The sequence below is a fragment of the Nyctereutes procyonoides genome, unplaced genomic scaffold (assembly GCF_905146905.1).
Source record: "Nyctereutes procyonoides isolate TBG_1078 unplaced genomic scaffold, NYPRO_anot_genome, whole genome shotgun sequence".
Lineage (NCBI taxonomy): Eukaryota > Metazoa > Chordata > Mammalia > Carnivora > Canidae > Nyctereutes > Nyctereutes procyonoides.
In genome coordinates this window covers 26,456,948-26,472,656 of record NW_026575140.1, presented here as the reverse complement: position 1 = coordinate 26,472,656, position 15,709 = coordinate 26,456,948, and the positions used below count along the sequence as shown (strand labels likewise).

The 15,709-nt window shown below is 53.4% G+C and overlaps 1 protein-coding gene across 5 annotated transcripts in view; it reads left to right on the top strand.

The window, feature by feature from the left end:
• H6PD (hexose-6-phosphate dehydrogenase/glucose 1-dehydrogenase) overlaps positions 1–10,040 on the top strand; it is a 29,433-nt gene extending 19,393 nt beyond the window's left edge. For 4 of the 5 annotated variants that reach the window (XM_055305553.1, XM_055305552.1, XM_055305555.1 and 1 more), the window contains 2 exons: positions 2,576–2,845; positions 3,962–10,040. In XM_055305553.1, the coding sequence (XP_055161528.1) occupies positions 2,576–2,845; positions 3,962–5,325 (1,634 nt within the window). In that variant the 3' untranslated portion in view covers positions 5,326–10,040. The remainder of the gene's footprint in view (positions 1–2,575; positions 2,846–3,961) is intronic. The other variant, XM_055305556.1, reaches the window with a different exon arrangement.
• Positions 10,041–15,709: the final 5,669 nt, after the last annotated feature.

Sequence of the window (15,709 nt, the reverse complement as noted above, 5' to 3'; positions counted from 1 at the left end):
TGTTTCTAATTCATAAAACCCATTCATTGCATTTCTAATTTCCAGTTGTGTTTTTCATTTATTGGAGTTCTATGTATACAGTTCATTTAATATCCTACTTTCAAAATTAATTTTTATGTTATCAAAGCAAGCATGTTTCTCTCTCGACATTGTGTTTCTGTGAGCATGGATGTTCATGTTCTCTGCTGTCCAGGGTCCCATGGTATGGTCATGAGGCTGTGGCAGGCACAGGGCACACAGCAGTGGGCAGACAGGTGAGCTCCTAGTCTGCTCCAGATTCAGGTGTGGCAGGGAGAGGGACGAGCGGGCACTGAGTCATTCACCTGGGCTTGCAGAAGACAGGGCCCCCAAGGAGTGCAGGCCAAGGGGTCAGTGAAACCCTCTAGAAGCAGGGACCTGCAGGACAGGTAGATGTTAGTGGGTGAAGACCCAATCCCAAGTTCCAGCTCACTCACATGAAGCCTTTGACAGATGATTGCTCCTTCTGTCATGATGTCAGGCTTTTTCTATAAAGCTCTGGATTGGCTGGGTGTCGGCAGGTGGGCGGAATATGAACTATGCCCTGTGAGGTGTTGTGCATTTGAAGCCCAGGCTGTGAGAGACTGCGGGCTTGTATGTATTTGAGTCGCTGATCATCAGACCTCGCCCTGAGTTCTGGAGGGTATGGTGTAGTGTTGCATGTGCTGGCCCTAGACATTCAGTGCTTCCATGTGGTGTGCAGCAGGGGTAATGGTGGTGGCTGCCGTGCAGGACCCCGTGTGTGTGTGTGAGCGGAAGGGGTACGGTGAGCACCTAGCTGCTGTGGCGGGGCTCTCTGCTCAATGTCTTCTGTGCTACTCTCCTCTACCCTTGCAGGACCCTGCCCTCCTGCCAAGCTGGTGTCTGCATCTGGGGGTCTTACACTTAAACACACACAAAACGGACCTCATGATTTCCCCTCCATCAAACTGCTCCTCTCCCAGTGGGGCCTCCCCACTGCCCATTCTTTGCTTAGGCCTCAGTTCTAGAAGTTACCTTTGGCCCCCACCTTGGGCTTAGGCTTGCCACCAGTGTGCAGTAAGCCCAGTCACTTCTGATCCTGCAACAAATCATCCACTCCCTCTGGCTTTTCTGCTGCCACTTCAACTCCAGCCTGGTTGCCACTCTGCTGGGCAACTGTGTGGCCTCTGCCATGGGCTTGTTGCTTCTGCATCCATTCTCCCCACAGCGGTCTGGAATCTGTTCTGAATGCGCACCAGATCTCGTCTTTCCCTGCCTCAGATTCTCCGCTGGCTTCCTCTGAAGGTAGAAGCTGGTACTGCTGGTACCACCAGCCCCTGCTCACCTTCCTGTAGACCATCACAGCCGAGCTCTTTCCTGCCTCGGGGTGTGTGCATCTGAAGGCTCCTTTATCATCTTTACCTATTTTTTTGCAGCTCACTCTGGAGTCCTCAGGCCCTCTTCTCACTCTGTCTGTAATTTCTTTTTTATTTTTTTAAGTCAGCTCTGCATCCAGCATAGAGCCCAATGCAGGGCTTGGACCCATGACCCTGAGATTAAGACTTAAGTTGATACCAAGAGTCAGACACCCAACTGACTGAGGCAGCCAGGTGCCCCTGTAATTTCTTTGCTGACTTACTTTGTTTTCTTTCCTTCTCACTGAAAGCCAAGGGCAGGGCCCTCACACCTGCACACTGCCTGGTGCAGCTGTGCCCTTAGTAATGGGGTGGTGGTTATTAGCCCATTTAATGGCAGGGTGCGAAAACAGACCCAGAAGTCAGGGAATGCCTAGAATCACACAGTACTAAGTGGCACTGGGACCCTAGAGCCCAGGCCCTCACCATAACGCCACCTCCTTCTCTGGCACCACACCCACCCACCAATTCCTGAGGAGAGCAGGAGTCTGGCCACCCATCTGCAAATAAATGCCCTCTGGCCTTTGCTGGGACAAGACCCTTCCCCACGCAGATTCTTAGGAAGGCCCAAGGAGTTTGACAGCTTCACTTAAAATGCTCAGGCACTCTCCTTCCTTCTTTTGTTGAGGTTTGCTCTGGGGTGTCTGGGTGGCTCAGATGATTTAAGTATCTGCCTTCAGCTCAGGTCATGATCCCAGGATCCTGGGATGGAACCCCATCTGCATCAGGCTCCCCACTCAGCAGGGAGTCTGCTTCTCCCTCTGACCCTCCCCCTTTCATGCTTTCTCTCTCTCTCTCTTTCAAATCAATAAATAAAAAAATAAAAAAATAAAAACTTAGGATCCCTTTAGCGCCTGCCTTTGGCCCGGGGCGTGATCCTGGGGTCCTGGGATGGAGTCCTGCGTTGAACTCCTTGCATGGAGCCTGCTTCTCCCTCTGCCTATGTTTCTGTGTCTCTCATGAATAAATAAATAAAATCTTTAAAAAAACTTCATATATTAAAAAAAAATGGTTTGCTCTGACATAAGTCATTTTTATAAGCTCTCTGAGGGATGAGGACTCCAGCTGCAGAGTGGGCGGGCAGGGCAGGGGTGCAGGGCGGGGGTCCAGGTGTTTCTTGGGGAAGTTGGGCATGTTGCCAGTCTTTGACAACCTCTGCCCCCCCTCCTCCTCCCGTGTAGGCCGCACCAGCTTCTATGAGGAGTATGGTGTCATCCGAGATGTGCTCCAGAACCACCTGACAGAGGTCCTCACCCTCGTGGCTATGGAGCTACCCTACAACATCAGCAGCTCCACGGCTGTGCTGCAGCACAAGCTGCAAGCCTTCCAAGCTCTGCGGGGCCTGCAGAAGGGCAGTGCTGTCCTGGGCCAGTACCAGGCGTACAGCACGCAGGTGCGCAGAGAGCAGCAAAAGCCAGACAGCTTCTACAGCCTGACGCCAACCTTCGCAGGTGGGCTCTGGGGCCACAGCTTTCCAAGGCCAGACACCCTTTGGTTTGGGTTGGAAGAGACCTCAGGAGGGATATTCACGGGGGTGCTCATCACCAAGGAGGAAAGTCCTTTGCCTCTCTGGCCTTCCACCGTCTTTCAGCAGTAGGTCACCTTTTGGGTCGTTCTGGGTAAAGGACACCCCAGTGATGGTCTCAGTTCAATCCACATCCACACACACTTCCAGAGCTCTCTGAGCCGGGTTCAGACCTGGCTCCCGCTTATATCCAGCCCCCCAGTGAGGTTATCCATCTGTCTGGCCACAGCCCACAGCATTGCCAGGAGGCAGTCACCCTGCTGCTCAGACAAATGTCCTCTCGAGCCATCCTATGGACACTTCCCTAGGCCCAGAGCGTTCCTGGAAAGGGCTGACTCCCTAAGGCTGCAGATAATAAACTCTACTACAAGAGCAGTGACTGTTTATGGGGCACTTCTGACATGCCAGGCACTTGATATACGCTACCTTATATAATCCTCAGGTGCACAGATCCGTGACGCAGCCATGATTGCTACCCCATCCAGAGGTCAGGAAACCAGAGGTTCAGTGAAGTTCAGAAACTTGCCCAAGGTTAGGCACAGATAGTACATGGAAAAACCAGGCTTGGAACTCAAATCAGGTGTGCCCTCAGCCACTGGCTTCCACCACTTTGGTGCCTGCCCCCCTCCCACTGCAGCCCCCTTACCTGCACCCCACCCTGCTGTTGGCTCAGAACCCCAGCCCACCTCTTCTCTGCTGTCTGGCCTTGACTCATGCGCATCTGGGTTCTCAAGGATCCTCCCCCCACCAAGAGTCAGAAATGCCTCCACCATAAGACTTCAGTTTTCTTTGCTTGGGGCTGGGGGAGGCCAGGACTCTAAGGTGCCTCACAGAGGTGGGCATCTGAGGTGGCCTAGAGGCTGGATTTTGAGGACTGGTTTGGGGGAGAAGATGCTAGAAAGGATGAGAATAGCAAGGCCAGGGGTGCCCCATTCAGAGAGGAGAAAGGTTGGTGGGGTGGTAAGGAAGGGAAGGCAGGTGCACTGGAAGTCCTGGGTTCTCTGTGCCTGAGTGTCACCTCCACTGTCCCCTGTCATCTCAGGCATCCTTGTTCACGTGGACAACCTTCGCTGGGAGGGCGTCCCTTTCATCTTGATGTCTGGCAAAGCCTTGGATGAGAGAGTGGGCTACATTCGGATCTTGTTTAGGAACCAGGCTTACTGTGTCCAGAATGAGAAGCGCTGGGTGGTGGACCAGAGCCAGTGCCTGCCTCGACAGATCATCTTCTACATTGGACATGGTGAGCTGGGCAGCCCTGCCGTGCTGGTCAGTCGGAACCTGTTCAGACCCTCCCTGCCCTCCAAGAGCTGGAAGGAAGTGGAGGGCCGACCCGGGCTCCACCTTTTCGGCCGCCCTATCTCTGATTACTATGCCTACAGCCCCGTGAGGGAGCAGGATGCCTATTCTGTCCTCATATCTCATATCTTCCACGGCCGAAAGGACTCCTTCATCACCACGGAGAACTTGCTGGCCTCCTGGGTCTTCTGGACACCCTTGCTGGACAGCCTGGCCCAAGAGGTCCCACGCCTCTACCCAGGAGGAGCTGAGAATGGGTACCTGTTGGACTTTGAGCTCAGTGGCGCCCAGCTGCGCTTTTGCCAGCAGCAGCTGGAGCAGCTGGTGCCTGGGCCAGGTTCTGCTCCAATGCCCAGTAACTTCCAGGTTCTTACGGCCAAGTACCGGGAAAGCCCCCTGATCTCGGCCTGGCCTGAGGAGCTGATCTCTAAGCTGGCCGATGACATCGAGGCCACAGCTGTGCGGGCCGTACGGCGGTTTGGCGAGTTCCATCTGGCACTCTCTGGTGGCTCAAGCCCTGTGCCCCTGTTGGAGCAGCTGGCCACTGGGCACTTTGGCTTCCCCTGGGCCCAGACGCATCTGTGGCTGGTGGATGAGCGCTGTGTCCCACTTTGGGATCCTGAGTCAAACTTCCAGGGCCTGCAGGCTCACCTGCTGCGGTACATCAGGGTCCCCTACTACAATATCCACCCCATGCCTGTGCATCTGCACCAGCGGCTCTGTGCTGAGGAGGACCAGGGGGCCCAGATGTATGCCAGCGAGATCTCAGCCCTGGTGGCCAACAGCAGCTTTGACCTGGTGCTGCTGGGCATGGGCACGGACGGGCACACAGCCTCCCTCTTCCCACAGTCCCCTACTGGCCTAGATGGCACACAGCCAGTAGTGCTGACCAGGAGCCCCTACAAGCCACACCAGCGCATGAGCCTTAGCCTGCCCCTCATCAACCGTGCCAGGAAGGTGGCAGTCCTGGTCATGGGCAGAGTGAAGCGTGAGATCACCATGCTGGTGAGCCGCGCAGGCCATGAGCCCAAGAAGTGGCCCATTTCAGGTGTCCTGCCTAGTTCTGGCCAGCTGGTTTGGTATATGGACTATGAGGCATTTCTGGGGTGATGGTACCTTTGGCCTTTGCTCACTCCCATGCTTGCTTTCCCCTGTACTGCCCCCTTCCTCTTCATCCCACCACCTGCCCCGGCTCTCTGGAACCCGATGCCTCAGGGTTAAGCCCCAGAGAGGAAAGGATGAGGCCTTATCCCAGTCCCTTTGACAGTCTGTATCTAGTTGTGGTGGGTAGGCACAGACATAAGGAAGAAGTGGAGTCTCTGCTCTTGAGAACTTCCAGTCCAAGTTAGGAGAGAAGTAGCCCCCTTAAGAACATAGCTGTAGCAGTTACACATTAATACCAGCCAGCACAAATAGGACACTGTGAAAGCTCCCAACTTCAATAGCAATACAATGGCTAGGATTAATTAGAGAAGGCTTCCTGGAAGGGGTGATCCTTGAACAGGCTCCTGTGCAAAAGAAAAATATGGATGATAGAAGGGAGCACAGGTGTTCATCAGGTACAGAGCCCATGCAAAGCAGGGTGCTAGAAACTGTTCAGAGACCTTGAGTTGGCTGAGTCCCTATTTCTCCCATCTATTCCCTTCTTTCTGAGACTTTGACATTTAGTCTACTGTCCTGGCCTCTTTGTGGCTGCCTCCTGCTCTGTCTCTGTGCTGACTCTCAGACAGATGAAGGATGGTAGTAGTAACACAGCAACAGATAACTAGGAAGTTAAAAGGCCCCAGAAATCTCACAACTGGTATTTGGAGCTTCCTTTCTCAGTAGATGAACAGCTCTGCGTGGGGGAGGCCCCTGCCCACTCCCCCTTCTCTAGCCAACCCCCTCGTGATACACAGTGGGCATAGACGATTCGGCCATTCCAGGGGTCCCTCAATCAAGAGGGTCCTTTGCACCTCAGGGGACTTCCGGTGGGTGTATACTCTCAGTATACCCTCTCACTTTACCAGGAAATTCGGTTGAGTCTTTCTGTGATGGGACACATCATTTGTGGGGAGAGATGTGATGTCAAGTGGTCCAGACCCTCCAGGTGCTCTGATCTCTCCAGACAGGAGCCAGGCCTCCTCCACAGGCCAGGTGGCTCCTAGGCCGCACTGGCTACCCACCAGCTTCTCAGGAATGTGGCCAGTTTGCAGCCTTCGGGGGACAAGTGGCAGTCTACCTTCCTCGCTACCCCTCGGGGACACGGAGCCTGCCTACTTGCTATCTGCTGGCCCCTCCTGCCACCTCTTATGTCACTGCCAACACTGCTGACCACCTAGGGAACAATAGATAGCTTCTGTTTGGAGCAGGTTGGGTCCTCTGTTCTTGATTAGTGCTGGGCCAGTACTAGTGTGTGGAAGGTCCCTCTGAAAATCTTTTTTAAAATATTCTCACTAATTATTATTTCAACTTCCCACATCATGCTCCCCAGACATTACCGTAAAGGAATAAGACCAATCATTCTGTGTGACTGCTCTCTTGTTGTAAAGTCACACTTTGTGTCAGGTGTTGGTGTCACCCCGAGGGCTTTCGTGAGAAGGAGCATCGCAAAGTGTATTTCTCTGCTTTTGATTGTTTACACTTTCTTCAAGGCAATGGATTTCAAAGAATTCTGGCTTTCATTTGAGACGCGTGCATGTGAATTGGGTGCCCGAGTGGGGGTTCTCTATGTGAAAGGCACTGGTGTTAAAAGTCCCTGGCGTCCTCTGACCCGTCTGGACAGGACATCTCCTTACACCAAGAGAGCTAACCTCAGAAAAGCGGAACCTCACTGCTGGGTCTGGATGTCTGTCTGTCTCTCTCTTTCTCTCTGGGGGTCCGCATTTTAGGGTTTTTTGGTTTGTTTTTTTGTTTTTGTTTTTGCATCTGGTGGGCCGTGCTCCTGAGGGGACGCAGGTGGTTGCAGGCCGGGTGGTGCCACCTGTGGCCGCGTGGGGGCGCTCTTGCACCGCCCCGGCCCTCCGGGCGTGGCCGGCAGAGGAGCCTTCATCAGGGGAGTGAAGAGGACCAGGCCTGGGGCTACACACCCTGCTTGCCCTGCTCACTTGGTCTCATCTACCCTCTCAACCAACCCTGAGGAAAGGGGTGCAGTCTTTTTTCTGGATGACATTGAACCTGAACCTGTCTGTTGACAGCAGGCCTGGGTGCCAGCGCTGTCCTGCCCCCTCCTTCCCAGGGGGCTCTTGTTGCTCAAAAGGGGCGCTTCCAAGGTGGTCGCAAGCCTGCATGCCCTTGGGGTCCTGGAAGAGGCCCAGGGCCCCTCCACAGCAAATGAGCATCTCTAGAGCAAGCACGGTACTATTTGTTGTGTGGAATGAACTAGGGACTTTCCAGGCTGTTGTAAACTAGATTGTGGTTCTGATCTGGGAGCAGTTTTCTGCTAAGCAAGTGAAAAAATGGTGCCTTGTTGACCTTCCTGCTGCTTGTTTCTCTGCAGACAGTGCTTTATTCCCGCTCTTGGGCCTCCAGGTGCGAAGAATCAAAGCTCGCTGCCAGCAAACTGATGGTTCAGGATGCCCCTCTGGGGCGTCCTCCCCCAAGTACAGGCTTCTGGCCCCAGGCCCAGAGCTTGCTCCTGCTCTGCCTTGCTCCCTCCTTCCCCGTTTGTACAGAGCTGAGGGCAGTGTGACAGAGGAGGGAAGAAGCTTCCACCAGGCCTTAAGGGGCAGTTTCCCGCAATTTAGTTTTCAGGAACAAAAAAAAAAAAATTTTTTTTCCGACAAAAATACACGCAGCCTCACATAAGCAGACTCAGCATCAGTTGTATCCAGTTAGGCTTTTATCCTGAGCAGACAGGACCCTGCAGAACTTTCTCCACTTGTAGAGAAGCTGCCTTGCATGTTCTCAAATGAACCAGGCACAGGAAAGACTGGTAATGCCCGTGATGGCCCGCCAGCACCATCCGCAGCTGCCTGCCCCTCGAAAGGTAGACCCCAGGGGGGCAAGGGCCTGAAGAGGGCTGCTGCCCACCCCCCACCCCCATGTCACCAGACCGGTGTCAGGCCGTCCCCTGCTGTCAGCATCCTGACCTGAAGACCTTGTTGCTTGCACCCCTCCTATACCTCCCACCACTGCTCTGCTGGGCCTGTGGACCAGTCTGCAGCCCATGCTGGTGGCGCCTGGGGGGCTGCTCGCTTTGTTCAGGTGACCTCCCCTCGAGGAAGAGGGGACTTTGTCCAGCCTAACCAGCATCTGGCAGCCGATGGGAACCTGAGGGGGTGTCTAGGCAGATAAACGGGAAAAAATGGGCTCAGTTGGTTCTCCCAGTTCTCAGAGGCTCTGGGCATTTGAGTTCTAGCAACGGGTGTCGCCTGGTTGCAAGCGTGGATTGGTTCCTGCCTGAGTCCTGCCTGCCCTCTCTTCCCTCGGCTCACCGGCAGGTCACCCGAGCCACAGGCTCTGCGGCCCAGCGTCCATCTCGTGTTTCTGGCTATGGGGTGCCCTGTGCCCCACGCTGTGCAGTCTCAGTACGAAGCCACAGTCCCTGGGTGCCCTATCAGCACTAGAGCAGATCGCTGCCCCCCTTCAGAGCAGCCTTCGCTCCACACAGGTCTCCACCGGGTGGAGCAAGCGGGAACCCAGGCCAGCATGTTTTCTGGGGACACACAGTAGCAGATGTCTTCCCTAGAAGCGATGCTCTGGCCTCCCTCCGCTCCCCCCTGCCCAGCCAACAGCTCTGGGTGGTCTTTGAGCACGACTTCCACAGCTCATCACTAAATGAGGTACAAGTTCATTAGCACTGTCACCAGCATGAGACAGAAGTGGCAGGATTTGAGGCCTTTCTGAAATTATAGCACACCAGGAAACCTACCTCCCCAGCCAGCTTCTGGTCGCTTCTGTTTGCAAAGCAGATCCCTGGGGTTGCATTTGTGTGTGACCTGAAGGTGAGATAGGGTGTAGGTCTAGGTGAATTATGCTTCCACTTGTTTGTTGATTCCCAAGGATGGTCTTTGTCTAAGCCTCTTGCCCTGCTCTCAGGTGCTTTACAGCGCGTCTCTGCATCTCTTCTGTCCCTCAGGTGTAGGGCCAGGTAAACATGTTTGCATTTGCTCAGAGCCCAGTGGAGCATATTGGCTAGTCGTTTGCTTTGAAAGTGGAAGTGCAAACAGACACTACATAAATTTGTCGGTTTGGGTCTTTAGCCTTACCGCTACGGAAGTCTAGGAAGGTCAGTTAGAACATGTCACAAGATACATAACTGGGAAAGGAAAGGACCCTGGGTTAGCTCCAGACCAGGGCCCAGGGTGCATCCAGCTGTCTGAGGTGTGACCTGTGCAGTCTGCTCCTCCAGGCCCCACAACCAGCAGGGCCTCCACTGGGCCCAAGGGTGGTGCTGCCCCGGCCTGAGTGCAGAGCCTTCAGCCGGAAGGCCGTGCTGGTCCGGTGCCTGCAGGAGACCTAGACAGGGGTGTGGCGGTGTGGGGGTGGCCAGTGTGGAAACCAGGGTCTGTTACAATCAGGGCCGTGCCGGGCCTTCTCTGTCCCATGCTGGGACACTCCATCCTGGGCTTCTAGCGAGCAGAGAGACAGGGAAGCTCCTTTCTCAGAGGGACCATGTCCCTTATGTGGCCGGGCGACAGTAGGCATGAAAACTGCTCTCTGCCAGGCAGCAGGAATGTGCCTTGTTTTCTCACGCAGAGAAACTGCCCCTGGTTTTTATGGAAGTGGTGAACACTCAAAGATGTCTCAGACCATGAGACACATTCAGAATGGAGTTTTTAAAAAGACTTTTTGTATGTCAAATGTAACATTTATTTTTTAAACAATAAAATTGTTTTGCCACAGTCCATGCTCTCCTTCTTCCTCTGGGAGACAGGGTGCGTGGGTTTCAGACCTGGCCATTGTGCTCTGCGTGCTCTTGGAGGTGAGTAAGGTCTGGGAGGGAAGACCTCCTGACGTCCTCACTGCAGGTGCAGGTGTGTGGGGACAAGCCAGCTGCATCCCATTGGTACGAGACCCACAGGCCTCCTGGGAGAGACCGCAGTGGGCCAGGTGACTGGACTTCATGGGTCTCTAAGCCATTCGCCCAGCATTTCTGGCAGCCTACCAGCTGGGGAAAACCTTGCCCAGAGGGGGTATATTGTGGTGTCTGAGAGGGAGACACCAGGAGGGAGCTCCTCTGAAAGCTGCAGGGCTTGATGGCCATAGTTGGTCATTTTTGTGTCCTCTAGTCGGTTTTCACCTCCAACCTGTGTCATGTTCCCAGGAACCTAAAGATTTGGGGGAGGGGTCAGATAAAGTGTCAGAACCATGGGGGGTGGGGGTATGGGAGCCAGAGATTCACTGGCTGTGGGCCCTAAGGAGGTGTGGTGACCTCACGAGGCAGTGACAAGAGCCACAGGTTCATCCAGAGAATGATGTCCCCAGGGACCAGAGAGTCCTCGGCTCTGCTGCATCCCAGGAAGTGTGCGGAGAATGTGCTTCTGGGGAGGTGGCCCAGAGCTGGGAGAGAGACCAGTGTTGGTTCCCTACTGTCTGCTGGGGGCCCAGCTGGTGTCTGTGAAGGCAGCAGTGGAGAGTCTCCCCTCCCTCCCGCCCCCTTCCCTGGGAGCCTCCGTGTACTTGTGTTCAGGGGTCCTGGAGAGACAAGATGTCCGATGCCCACAGCTGCAGTGACTGGCTCGGTGGGGACTGTCAATCAAATCAGAGTGAATTCAAGGATGAGAGCCAAAGCTGTTCTGTGTCCTGGACCTGCTGGCAGCCCTCGCCCGCCACGAGGAGCCTGAGAGTGAGGGGCACGGCAGAGCAGAGCCCAGGGAGCCACCCCAGACCCAGACACCAGTCGCACTGTGATACTGCCCACTGATCATTGATTTGCAGGAGCTTCAATTAGTGAAAATAGGGCTGTCACCTGTGGCAAGGAATACACTTAAGAGGCACCACAGCTGAGGGGCGGGGGATGAGGAAGCCCAACAGAAACCCCACAGTGACCCGAGAGGTGGCTGGGGCCCATCAGGAGGGCAGATGGCTCCGTCCAGGCCAGGCTTTCATCAGTCCAGGGTGGCCACACCAGCTCTGGCTGGCCCAGTGCTATAGCGCTTTGGCTCTTGGTGGTCTCTTCATCTGGACCATTTTTCTTGCTTGACCAAAGTGTTTGCAAAGCAAGTCAGAAGGGCAGGAGGGATGGAGCTCTTGGCGGACAAGCTCAGGAAACCCTGGCCTAAAGGGCTTCTCCGGAGTCTCCTCCCAGCCCTGCAGGACCACAGCCAGAGCCCTGGAGGGCGTCAGCTTGCACCCTGGGCCCCCAGCAGAGGGGGACGGTGTGGTTGGATGCCACTGGCTGTCCTGTTCTCTCCCCCATCTGCCCACTGTCCCTGACCTGTCCACTGAGTGAGTACCAAGACCCCAGAGACTCTACATGGCTGCGGCGCAGTAAATGTGTGACCGAATGGATAGAGGGTGATCGTGAAAGCTGGACAAAAATTGTCAGCTATGGCTGGGAAAGTTCAGGGACTGTCCTGAAGTCCTTGCTCACAGGTGCCTCCTCCTGGAGGACCTACTGAGCAGGGCCATCTCAGTAATGCAGGGAGGCTATCCCAGCAGGAGCCTGGGGGAGAGTCACCAAGAGAGGCTCAGGCAGGTCTGCTGGGGAGCCCCGAGGTAGGTGTCTGTGGGTGAGGACAGAACAGGGCTGGTGCCTGGGACCGCGAAGCTTCCACAGGGCGCCATTGGCAGAGCTTCTCGAAGCCAGGGCAGCCAATGCAAGAGGCCAGATGGGTAGAGGACAAGGTGGGTGTTGCAGCCAGAGGGGAGACTGATACATGGCATCACCTCCAGGGGAGATTGCATCTCCCACTTCACAGCAGCAGCTGCAACGGGCGCCAGTACTCATGTTGGGGTGATGGGGGGGATGCAGAAGTGAGGCAAGGTCTACCCTCACACCTGGGACTTTCCGGCTTACTGCAGATGGGGAGCGGGGCCAGGGGTCAATGTGGCTGCCGGACATTGGCAGGCGTGACCCCCCCACCCCTGTGCCTCATCCGCTCCTCCCATCCTGAGGGGTGTGGGCACAGCCGCTCCCCTCTCTCGTCCCGAGCCCCAACAGGCCTGTGGACATTGCCATCATATTTTTTGTTTGAAGAAGCATTGTTGGAAATAAAAGTCATAAAACTAGGCTCATGCCACCACTTACACCCTCCCTGCTGCTCCACATGCTTTCATTTTTAACAGAAAGAAAAAAATAATACAGAAAAGCAAAGATAAGAATATTAAACTAGGGGCACCTGGGTGGCTCAGCAGTTGAGCGTCTGCCTTCTCAGGACGTGATCCTGGAGTCCTGGGATCGAGTCCCGCATCGGGCTCCCGGCATGGAGCCTGCTTCTCCCTCTGCCTGTGTCTCTGCCTCTTTCTCTCTCTGTGTCTCTCATGAATAAATAAATTAAATCTTTTAAAAAAAAAAAAAAGAATACTAATCCATGTAGATCACTTCCACTCAGCATTAACCATTATAAGATCTTTGGATATTGACCTTTTTTTTTTTTTTTTGAAAAAAACAAAATCGCATATTTTGGTAAAAATAATGCATGCTGGGTACAACTGAATTTTTTAATTTATTTATTTTTAATGATAGTCACACACAGAGAGAGAGAGGCAGAGACACAGGCAGAGGGAGAAGCAGGCTCCATGCACTGGGAGCCTGACGTGGGATTCGATCCCGGCTCTCCAGGATCATGCCCTGGGCCAAAGGCAGGCGCTAAACCGCTGCGCCACCCAGGGAATCCCTATAACTGAATTTTAACTGTACCCAAAAGGACACAAATAAATGCAAAAAAAAAAAAAAAATCCCCGGAAACAAGCAACAGTGGCATTAGGTGAACTTCTTGCAAGACATGGATACAAATAGAACAGATCAAAAATATTTTGTAAAGACAAGATCCTTCTCTTGAAGCTAATTTCAACTTCAATAGTGCATTAATTATTTTCCTTGAAATTGAAAGTGTTGCTGAACTCCATGTAAATACTTGGTCACACGAGACCTACTATTTCCAAAAAGGGTTCTTTAACATGAGAAGTATCGAAAACATTAAGAGGCTGGGGTCCTCACTGGTTTTTAGCATGGCTTTTTAACTCCATGCTTCGATTTCGATTTGGGGGTCTGCTGACTTCAATAGGTAAAGACATGGGCTCTCACACAGCTTCCCGTCACCTGCACCCCCACCCCTGGCTCTGGATTTTGGTAGCTCTATGATTTTTATTTTGCTGTCGTCCAGGGTTCCTAATGTTTCTCCCAGTTGCCTCCTGTGGTCTCCGTGCCATACTATGTCACACTTCTGATGCCCAAATTCACCTTCGCCCATCCAGGAAGGTGGAGGCATGACTGCGTCTCCTTTGTCTTCTGAATGTGCACCCTCCCTCTCCGTGCCCCCTCCCATGGAGGCCCGGGCTCCACGGTGTGCTGGCTGCATGCATCCCTCCACCTATACATTTACGGGGTGCAGGCTGAGCATGCAGCACCTCACGGCCCAGCCTCAGGGGGCCAGGCCCCAGGGAAGGGGCACTCAGTTTAGATACGGAGCAGCTGCTGGCTCAAGGCCGGGCTCTGTTCCAGCCCAGGGCATCCTTCAGGAAACAAAGACCCTATCTACATGGAGACCATGCTCCTCGTTCTCTCAAATCCTCCATCCCTCTGTTATTTGGGGTTCACACCCCCGTCTTTGGGAAATGCCTCCTCTGCTTCATTAGCCACCTCTGCCACTTCTCAGCATTCGAACACAAAGATTGTTTTGCAGGAATTCCCTCCTCGCTAGCAGATTTCTCAGTGGCCCCCCTACCTACTTCCACCTGCACCACTCTGTCAGAAGTGCCCTTGAAGGTCATTATGACCTCCTATTGGACATGGCCACACCTTGGAGCTCACGGACACAGTGAAAGGCCACTGCCACCACAGCCACAGTGTCCACAGCTCAGATTAAGACCTCATTTTGCTGATGAGAAACCAAGGCATCAAAGGTTCCCTAACTTGCCCAAGGTCCAGCTACCAACTGGCAAAGGCCCCAATGTCTATCTGATCCAAGTCTACACCCTTAACTATGGGATCACCTCAGAAGCAGGTGCTCCTGGGAAAGAAGGTGCTGCCTTTGGGTAAAACAGCAGCGCTCAGCCAGTGCCATCCCGGAGCCAGGCCATCTGCACTTCCCCAGCCTCCATCAGATCCCCAGACCTGGGCTCCAAGTGAGAGAGGGCCTCCACTTTGGCCAGCTCTCGCTTCCTCTTCCCAAGGGCTTGTTTCTGCTGATCCACAGCAGAGAACATCATTAAGCTGGGGGTGGTAGCCAGGTGAAGGCCGTTGTCACCAAGACCTGCTGGCTGCACCCAACTGGGGGGACTGGGCCGATGTCTGCTGACCCTGAGAGCAAAGCTGGGGCTGGGCTGGAGGATGACTTCTGTTTTTACTGCAGTCCCTTCCTCCTCATTTAGCCTCTCCATTAATTTAACTACGATGGTTGCAAAGCTGAGGTCTGTTTCCCTTCCCACATCCGACCAAGAGGGAAAGCAATTCGTAAAGGTGGATTTTCTACCCTTTGGATTTCTAGTTATGTATAAAAAATACCATTAAAAAAAAACGTGAAATGGGAAAAATTATCCACAATGCCTGCCCACCACTCTAACTATTATTTTTGTGTTCAGGGACCTGTCCTGGGACACTTTATCTTTACCATCCCAGGGTTCTGTATTCTGCTCTTTTTATGCATATGTTTTCATGAACATTCTCCATGTTTCTTCATGTCTTCGTGTTTGGCTTCCATGCATGCGTTCCATGCACATCCCATGGAACAGAAGCATCCTGATGAACATTTCTATCCCGTCATTGAACACATTCACTATTTCTAGCATTTGCCTGCTGGAGGTAATGCTGTAACAAAATGTTTTTTTCACTGCAAAAAAAAAAGCTTCTCTGCTCTTTTTGTTTTTCTTTTTAAAGATTTTATTTATTTATTGATGAGAGACACAGAGACAGAGGCAGAGAGATAGGCAGAGGGAGAAGCAAGCTCTCTGCAGGGAGCCCGTTGCCAGACTTGGTCTCAGGACCCTGGGATCACGACTTGAGCCAAAGGCAGACACTCAACCACTGAGCCACCCAGGTGTCCTTTCTCTGTTCTTTTAAATTTATGGAAATGTGGGGTTTAAAATGCGATGGTAAACATGAATGACTTTGTAATGGGACAACGAACTCTGCAGTTATAATCACAGCAACAGTCAATGGCCCAGGAAGGAAAGGAGAGGAGAGTGTGAAGGAAGGAGGAGATGGGAAAGCAGGGGTCACCTGCTGGGCTGCAGGTCAGGGCACCAGCCCCAGAAACCCTCCTTCGAGAGTTCTTGAGCCCCTAGTGCTATTCTTTGGGTTTTTAAGTCCTTGGATTCTGGGGTTGCTTTTCCCCCTGAACTGTAGCCATCACTGGCTATTTCAACCTCGACTCCTTTTGTTGCAAGTGACAGAAGCCCAACTCAGATT